At 43.4% G+C, this 9,020-nt stretch overlaps 1 protein-coding gene across 1 annotated transcript; it reads left to right on the top strand.

The window, feature by feature from the left end:
* Nucleotides 1–1,460, top strand: LOC136773514 (uncharacterized). Its single transcript, XM_066727248.1, has 5 exons — nucleotides 1–123; nucleotides 202–398; nucleotides 479–590; nucleotides 650–847; nucleotides 925–1,460. Exons 1-5 carry the CDS (start codon nucleotides 49–51, stop codon nucleotides 1,321–1,323), a joined length of 981 nt encoding a protein of 326 aa, XP_066583345.1. The 5' UTR covers nucleotides 1–48; the 3' UTR covers nucleotides 1,324–1,460.
* The last annotated feature ends 7,560 nt before the right edge of the window (nucleotides 1,461–9,020 follow it).

Here is a 9,020-nt window from a genome sequence, read left to right as displayed (position 1 = left end):
CGCGTTCGAAATAAGCTCCAGTAACTGCTGTAGTACAGCGACAAGAAAATGAACGTGGCAAATTTCGCTAGTGAATTTAGTCAAATGATTTTACGATGGACGGTGCCAGGTTCCCCAAGAAATGTAAAGGAATATTTTCAAGTGCTGCACTTCGTGATTATTTTTAAGGAATGATAAATGTATGTTTTTTGGTATTCGTAGGGCGAAAACGCAGATACCATACAGACACCATTGACACGATCAGAAGTAGTGAATACCGTTCAAGAAGTTCTAGGTACAATTTTACGTGTCGACATACCCGATCAAAATAATCTCACTCCTGCAACAATCATCACCATACAAACACCCAATGCTCCCAGTGGACCGAAACTTCAGAAAGAAAGCTCAATTACAGATCAGTAGGTTCACATTCTTAATACTCAATAACGGAATAAAATGATTAAAAAACACTTTTAAAAATAAACGTGTGTTATGGCAGGGAGAGTGATTATGTCTTTCAACATAGTCCTGTGCCGGACACTTCCTCGCAGTTTTTTGAGAAAATGGAGGTTACTGATTCGAATGATAATATACTGTCGCACGAGAAGAAGGTAAAGTAGCAGATTTATGGAATAAGGAGGAACAATAATTTTGTTATTATAATATTTAGATAATGGAGAGCATTAGAAAGCTTGAAAGATCGGGCACTTTTACGAGGGATGAAGCAGTATTAAAGAGTCCATCAAAGAGCGTAAAGACAGAGAAAATCGAATCAAGTTCTGCATTGAGTAAAGTCATGTACGATAAACTGGAAACGCTGAGGAAATCTGCTATGGATGTAGTGTCGCAGATCGATTCTATCAAAATGGTAATTTTTTCAGAGACTTTCATGAATATTTGATGGAAAAAGACTGGATTTGGAATGGGGATGATTTTTTGTCGCAGCCGCCAGTTTCTCAGAGTACGCGAGCGTTACGCCGGCTGTCATCCATCGGTTTTCCCGGAGCACCTCAGTCGACGGCAGTGATGAGGGCAATCCCTCCACCGAAGATGCGCCGATCGATCACGAGCACAACGTTTCCGGCGACACCGACCTCCTCACGATTGACTTCGAAGGAGAAGGAAACTTTATCGAAGCAGAAAAGTTCATCCTCCACGTCGCTAAACCTATTGGGAACTCCTAGACTATCCTTGGCAGTCCCTCAAACCTCCGACCGTCGGTCTTCGACAAGCTCGATTAAGAAAACCCCTTCGCCCAGTGGTGTAACGAAAAATCCCAAATACGCTCATGTACAGAGCACAATACCAAAAGCCAAGAGCATTTGTAAAAGAAAGAACATGTAGACGTTGATACGACACTTTTATCCTTTTTTTCTCTGAGTTTTGTCTCTTTAGTTAATGTGATAGGAGAAAACAAAACTATTTATTATATTTAAATTGCATGCCAAGTTTCTATCCTACGATTGGTTTTTATCTTTTAAATAAATTATTTTCAATTATCTTCGTGCGTTAGCGTGATATTTTTGGTTTTTGTTAATTATCGACTGGGACTGTGCACCGATTGAGAGGAGATAGCGCAAGGACCGTGATAAATCTTTGTCTGGTAAAAAAAAGAAGTAGCTGTCTAAAAATATATGCAAGGAGATGGATGGGTGGACTGCAAGGGCGGGTCCTGTTTTCATTTTGGCTGTGGCTCCTTCGAGACTCAATCGTCCGGGCTTTTTGTACATTTCTTTCGTGATTGAAGGATTAAAAGCTAAAGGCGTTTCTCGTCACTCAAGCTCATCTTCGCCTAATGCGCTAAATAAGCGTGTGTGATTTGAAAATGAAATTAAGTTGCTGGACTCGTTAAGAAATACTAAAGAGCCTCGATAAGATTCTGGAAACAGTCAGGTTATTAGCGAATTGAATCGGAGAGATGGAGAAGTACCAGCTGCATGAGAGGTACCTACGAGGAATATACTTATCGGGGAAATTGCACGGCCAATATGCAAAGTGTGTACTCTATTTGCTGTTACACCTGTATTTACAGAGGTGGTTATTTTAAGACGCTGCCAGCTTCGGTCTGGTCCTAGTAAAATAGGTTCGAGTAGGGGTTTAACTCCTTCTGTTCCACTAATTTCAACTTGTCCTTACAAATGAAAGGGTTCGGCGCGTCTGCACTCTACCATGCCACTTCCTCAAATATTTATTGTTTCAGTCGCCGGATGTCCTTCTGCAACAGGACGCAGCATCCTTCTTCTTCGCCCTCGTCTTTCCACAGAACCAGCCGACTGCCTGGATGCAACGCGAAAATATTTTCGTGTCGGCCGTTTTTGATGTTCCAATGTCCTCGGGGCCATTGTGCCTTTCGGGTAAAGCCACTGGAGCCAACTCATTTCAGATAAGCGTGTCCTTAATAGCTTCTGACTCTACCGCGAAAAGCATTTTTTACGAGTCGGTCGATTGTACGATTCACCGTCACTCCCAACGGGACTCGACACGATAAGCTGGCAATAAACAAAATTTACGAGCCGACTCTTCCATTCCAGCGATTGCTTTATATTATCAAATACAATCTTTTTCTTTTATTTTGTCTGCGACTGCTTTCTGGAAAAACGTCAGTCGAGATTTCTTTACCACAATTTTCGTGTATTTCCCTAATGATATTGCAATAAAGAGACGGTCCATGAAATTTCCATATAACTTAAATGGAGTGGAAGGCACGTCTTGTTTAGTCGCTCAATATTTGACTTTCGCCAGATCTTGGAGTTGTCCCCGCCTTGTGCTGCTGGCATTTGTTTGCAGACTGCTTTTGGTTTCGGCTGCCAGCAGGTTGGTTTAGGATTTAAGGATTTCTACGTTTGTTATTTAAAGATCACGTGAATAAATATTATAAACTCGAGATGATTCCTCTATTTAGTTTTCCACGGGTGGCCCGACTATGAAGAGACCTATTTTATTCGAAAAAAGAAACACTGCAAATTTCCACCAACATCTCAATTATGAACAGTGGCATAAAAATAATAATAACGCGAACCATCGAAAGTATGCCGCAGAAGAATAATAATGTTTTCAACGGTTTAAAGAGAAAAAAAGAAAAAGAATAGAGAAGTTGATGGTAAAATAGGAGGGAAATTTCATATGGAAGGGAGGTGAAAGGGGCAAAGCTCAGCCGTGAAACCGGCAGAATCTTATGTTTGGATAGTCTTTAGCTGACCATTACACCTGAATGGACCGCTTTGAAATGGAAAAGGGCAGCTTGGTCCTTGATCCGACCAGCCCACTTCCTGTTGAACTCGAATGGGTAGATCCTCTGACCAACCGTCAATGGTAATAATGACGTATATTCCCTCTCATATTCAGATTCGCCAACGCTGCATCGGTACTAAATTCAACCGGTCTTGGCTCCCAACTCACCTCGCGATATACCCCAATGACTCCGTGTGAGCAAAAAACAGGGCGAGTAAAAGAGTGGAGAGAATGTAACTGTCTACTTATTGTATATTTCTATGTGCGTGCAAAGCGTAGCACAGTCTGGCGAAATCTGCCAGATCGATTTGTAAGAGATTCATCCATCACTCTAGGCGCAAGCTGGATATCGTCAGGATACTCCAGTTCCTTTTGCAAAAAGTTTCCGAAGACTCGGGAAGGCTAGCTGCAGCGTGACATAACAGAAGCTTGAATGAAGCTTATTGAAAGGTGCAGGTACTGTGCGGGGGTGACGGGTTTTCCGCCCTCGGTCGGATGAATTCATTGCTGTCATAGTCATGTACTACAATGCTCATCTTTTGTCACGGACTGTTTGCTCTCCGAAGGTTCCTGCCTTATTGAAATTCGCGTTGCAGTGCTGGTGGGGCACTGGGTCGTGTGGCTGCACGCGTGTTTACTTAGGATCATCCCCAGTCGGCAATGGGTAATTCCCCAATTCCTGACAAATCCTTCAAAAGGCTCTGATACGGATTAGCAATCCTTCGATATCGCACTATTTCAGCCATCGTCGAAATTCTCGATCAACTTTGCACGCTTAAATATACAGATAGAGATGTAATAACAAAAGATATCGACAGAAATAAATTGAATAGAATTTTGCCAATAAATCAGCGAAACTGGCCAGCTTGTAACTTGATAAGGAAACCGCCCTTTGGAGTTCCTGTTTGTTGTTGATGGGACGGAGTGTCTCGCGTTACCGTAGAGGCCACTTGTCGTTCATTGTAGAAGTTGACGGCCTCGTGGTAGTTACTGCTGGATAGTGTCTTTAGCGTTCGAGTTCCTCTGGTTGCTCAGCACGAGCACGCGAGAGGCCAGCTGTCTCGCGAGAGGACACTGTCCAGATCACCTTAGTATAGCCGATCATTAAAACTGTTCGAGTAGCACTTGCGGCTTTGTCCACCTGGTTTCCTGTTCAACTTGGATCTTCTTCGACACCACCGAGTGCGTACGCTTTAGTGGTTTCCTGCAGCAGGACACTCCGCAGCTTACCATTTCCTCGTAAGATTCACTAACCGCATCATGACTCTCCTATAATATTGTTATTTTCATCTGCGTCACTCGTGAATATTTCGTATACGGTTTATCTTTCGATATCTTCACGCTGTTCGTGTCCAGATATGAATTGACGACTCTCTTTCTCCTTCTCTCTTCCTCTCTCTCCCTCTCTCTCTCTCTCTTTGTTGAATTCCTCTGTGGGATCTCAGATGAATTTGCCTGATAGAGTCGTGACAAGCTCACCGTGTTTGACTATCTCGACAATTTTCGCATCACGATAAATAATCTCAAGAGTCTTGGCTTCGAGGATCATGCACACCTATACAGACAAAGTATGTACAACACGAAGTTGGAAATGGTTTCGCGATGCCGTAAAGTCGTTCTGCCTCTTCGTGGATTTGTCCAAGTCACAGAGCACGTGTTCTCGTCGCAAAAACTACTTGTAACTTTTACGAGGCTGATTGCTATTCCATTTATGGTGGAACGCGTCATAAAACGAGGCTGTCGGCATACCCTCGATTTTAGAAAATAGTTTTACCAGGCGATATTGATATTTTCTGATACAAATTGACTCGTTAGTTGGCATTATTTATCGAGGAAAAATGTTAATGACGCTGTATGGTCAATTGTGAGATTATCAAGTTATGCTTTGGATGGTCATTATTTAGTATAGATGGAACGTGTACGTGCATATGCCTATTTGTCGCACGTGTTCGTCCTGACGCCAGTTTCGAGTGTCCTTTCCAGAAAATAACCTATCCATTTAACTTCTTACGGCTATAGCGCCTCTTATCCAAGTTGGAAGGGAAGTGGGTGTTACGGGGTGTACCCAACTACACGAGATCTTCGAATAACCGTAATAAAAACCCCTTGTAGAATGCTGCAAGGGTGGAAAATGCTCTGATCGACTCACCTACCATACGTGAGAGTCGTGGGCGTGCGTGGGTGTGGTTTTTGTCGAGACTTTTATAAATCGAATCTTTCGCGAAAAAGCAATTCTTTAATCAAGAGTTTCGCATCAAATGAGGAAACCTAAAAATTAATAATGCATCATATTTGTAGATTTTATTCTAATAGTAACGTTTATCAATTTGACTTCTCCTTTCACAGTACGCTATATGTACTTCGTTAATAAATATATTGTTATTTCATTAATTTCGGCCTGTAAATCTTAGGAAAATTAACGAAAGAAGGTTTTTTATTTCCAAGTAAGTGTCTTTCACTTTATTCCTGTTAGAAAGTTTCCTCGAAAGCATGGCGGGAGAAAAACTGTGCTGACGAAAGAACATGTCCCGACGTTTCACGTGGCTCGACACGGGTAGTTGAGACCATTGGAGAATGCACCGAGGGTCCGGAAGTGGGCGGAACAGCAGGCTGCGCTTTCAGTATTGTATACAAGAACTTAGTTTTTTCCCTTCTCCGAGATCTGGCATTATAGCCGAGGAAAAGAAGAGCGGCAAAAGGACATTCGATATCCGTAATACCGTAATAACAAGCATCACCTTGTTATGCTTCACTCGATGGAAATGCGGAAAACTTGTTCGAGCATTTTTTTACTCGCTATGACGTAAGCTGATGTAAGCAGGAAGTGAAGTAGCCGCGATTTGTCGTATTGTTTGACGCACGAGTTCCCTTCGAAATACTTGAGAATATATATGTAACCAAATGCTTTTTTCGCTCGCTTAGAAAATACTATTGTAGAAAAAGAGATGTTGGAAGATTTTTTCGGCAGCATGCGAATCACAATAAGGGGTTGGCATCATTTTCGAAGAATCAGCCTACAAGTGGATATTGTGACAGAATCATTGTACATTTGACAAAATATTCCGGAGCAGGATTATTTTTGCTCCACTAACTGCCAGCCAGATAATCTGCAGACTGATTTTGAACCCGTTTCTTTACGCCTGGGATCGTCAATGGTTTCCCGCTGAGCACCTTATTGGCGAGGCTGTACAGTCCGAATTAGATCGGACATTCGGAGAAAGGATTTGCTCTAATTCGCGCACAGAATCCTCCAAAGTGCACCATTGTCCAGAGACAAATGACAATGGGAGAAATAGCCAGCTTCGAAGTCTATCGTTTTAACAACAGCCACGATCTTTCCGTCTGCTGAGCTTGGACGTTTGTCGAACGCGAACAATCCACCAGAACCTGCAGATACGAGGCTGCCGAACGCTCGTAGCTTTTGTCTCTTGTAAAATCGCTTGGAGGAAAAAATGTCGTTTAACTGAATGGAAGGGGGATGGAGTTGAGGACAGAAAGGGAAAAACGGCAAAAAGAAATTATAAAAAGTCCACGCCTACCGCCCGGAGGTGACCGAAGTTTGACGAGAGAAGGCAGAAGGGTGTCAGGTTGTGGTGGAAAAATTAGAGGGCGCCGTTCGCCAATTAGTTTATTCCTCGTTAAGGCATCCCCATTAACTTTCGTCCGTTTTCCAGAAAAGCCGGCAGCGCGTGAAATTTCTAGCCCCCGGGACTAATTAGCGGCGCGCGTGGCTAATTCATTGAAGCTTCGGGATAGAGAGAAAGCTGAAGGAGAGAGGGTGGAGCTTCTCAAATGACTTGCGAAAGCATCGCCGACTGCACGAAACTATTTTTGTTGCTAGGATGGAGAGGCTCATAGACACACAGCCCTTTCGGGTAAACAATTAGTGAAATCGGCGTGAAGTCGCCGCGGGCCAGGAATGGCAAGGGGTGTGGTATAGCAATTTGCAAAGTATCCCTTTCCAACTCCTCCACCGAAGATCCCCTCGTTCTCCAGATGTCGCGAATGACGTAATCCAAAAAACAACCCGCTCCTAGTCGCGAATGAAGAAATTTCTAGACGCAATATAAATAGTGAGCTTTTTCGGAGAGATTTCGAGCATCTGTGGGAGTTTGGAGGCCATAGGCCATGGAATCCTGCGGGGATGAGAAAATAAATTTTGCAGTCCCATAAATAATTAATAGATTCGTTACGAGGGCGAGTGTAAATCTTGTGCGGACACGCGATTCGCTTGGTGCACCTTTGCCGTTACATCCTGCAGACGCCCTGCTGTGGTTGTGAAAACATATCTTCGATTTTCGACAGTAAAAGCTCAGAATCGGAAAGAGAGAGAGAGAGAGAGAGAGAGAGAAGCAAAAGCCTTGAATGGTCTGGCGAATATGGCATTAAAATTATTTCATTGGAACTCGTATTAAAGTAATTTTAATAAAGATAACCTTTAATCGCCATATAACTTACATAAATTTGGATAAGCTAATTTCGCTAATAGTCGCCAATTCGGATCTAATCATATCTCGACAATTTTATGGGCTGTGAATTTGCGGGGAGGGGAAAGTTCGGCGATGGGAAAATTAATTAAAAAAAGGAAATCTGAAGGATAATCGATAAAGAGGAGGAGGTCTATCCTGCGTCTCGAAGGAAGCAGGTGCATCTACCTTCGGGGCAGATAATTTGGCCCCGACCTACTGCACGTTAGCAGGTCAGACTTTTCGCGGTGAAATAGTGGCATAATAGGAGTCTCGGAGGCCCACTCCATTCTCCGTTCGCTTTCGGATTCCAAGTCTATCATTATATCTAGCGCGAACCGGAAGCCCTGCAGCCCGAGTCTTCGGGATCTTGGCGGTGACTTCCAAAGGATCCTCGTGTCTGGCTCTGGCGAAGCAAAGGGAAGAAAACGGGAAAGAATCAACAGTCGAAATGAGGGAAAAGGGAAGGAAATTAAACTCGATGTGTGGCCGGCAAAAAAGGTTTGCGGTGATTTTTGATTCGCGTCGCGCCCAAACAATTCCAAAGAAATGAAACAAACGCGCTGAAATTGATCCTGGCCAGGAGATGACCAGGAATAAAACATCATCAGCTCTGCTGGGGAAAGAAAAAGAGCAAAGCTGTTGTTTATTTATATAACAAAAGAAGGGAATTAAATTAAAGGAATAAAATCAATGAAACGCAACAATGAGAGACGGTCGAGAAAAAATGCAAGTACGTTGATTGACGAAACGCAGCTGCGGTATTTGGTTAAAAATCGTGAAGGAAAAACGGATCGGTCGTTAGAAGTAACGAGGTTTCGCGGAAAGCGCGGCGAGTTCAAAACGGTCGGGGCGCGCACTGATATTACCCAGCTTTTTCCTCGGCTTCCTCTGATCTCTATAAAGAGAAGTGGCGGGTCGTTCGATCTCATTATGAGGAAAGGAGACGTCGAGTGTGAGAGAGGAAAGGGACACGAGGCGCAAGAGTCGAATGGCTGAATTCTTGTGCGCCTCGCCGGCACGCGCTCTTACGTGTTTCAATTACAAAACAATTATCGTGCATGCCTGACTTGGGAAAGAACGTAATTTGGCCGATTCGAATCTCGCGATTCTCTAACGATATTGCCGCGCGGTGCTCACCCATGAGAATCTCTCTCGGAGAGCCGCAAGTGCTTTTCCTTAACCGGACCTCATTATAATACATTGACTACGACCAATCCAGTCCTTACATTCCAAGCTTATTAGCCCCGTCTGACGCTTATATTAATTGACGCTCCTAAAATACGTGAAATTATTGCGAGCCAGTTAAACGGACAAGTTAAAAGTGCGATAAAGTTACGAGCT

This window comes from Prorops nasuta, unplaced genomic scaffold (genome assembly GCF_024137725.1).
Source record: "Prorops nasuta isolate Cenicafe-Biocafe unplaced genomic scaffold, Cenicafe_Pnas_1.2 PNAS00005, whole genome shotgun sequence".
Classification (NCBI taxonomy): domain Eukaryota; kingdom Metazoa; phylum Arthropoda; class Insecta; order Hymenoptera; family Bethylidae; genus Prorops; species Prorops nasuta.
Note: the sequence above shows the minus strand (reverse complement) of the source record. Positions and strands in the feature narration are given on the sequence as shown.

Coding starts and splice junctions, on each gene's coding strand:
- LOC136773514 (XM_066727248.1), top strand. CDS start 49: ATGAACGTGGCAAATTTCGCTAGTGAATTTAGTCAAATGATTTTACGA. Junction 124..201: donor TGCCAGGTTCCCCAAGAAAT/GTAAAGGAATAT, acceptor TGGTATTCGTAG/GGCGAAAACGCAGATACCAT. Junction 591..649: donor TACTGTCGCACGAGAAGAAG/GTAAAGTAGCAG, acceptor TATAATATTTAG/ATAATGGAGAGCATTAGAAA.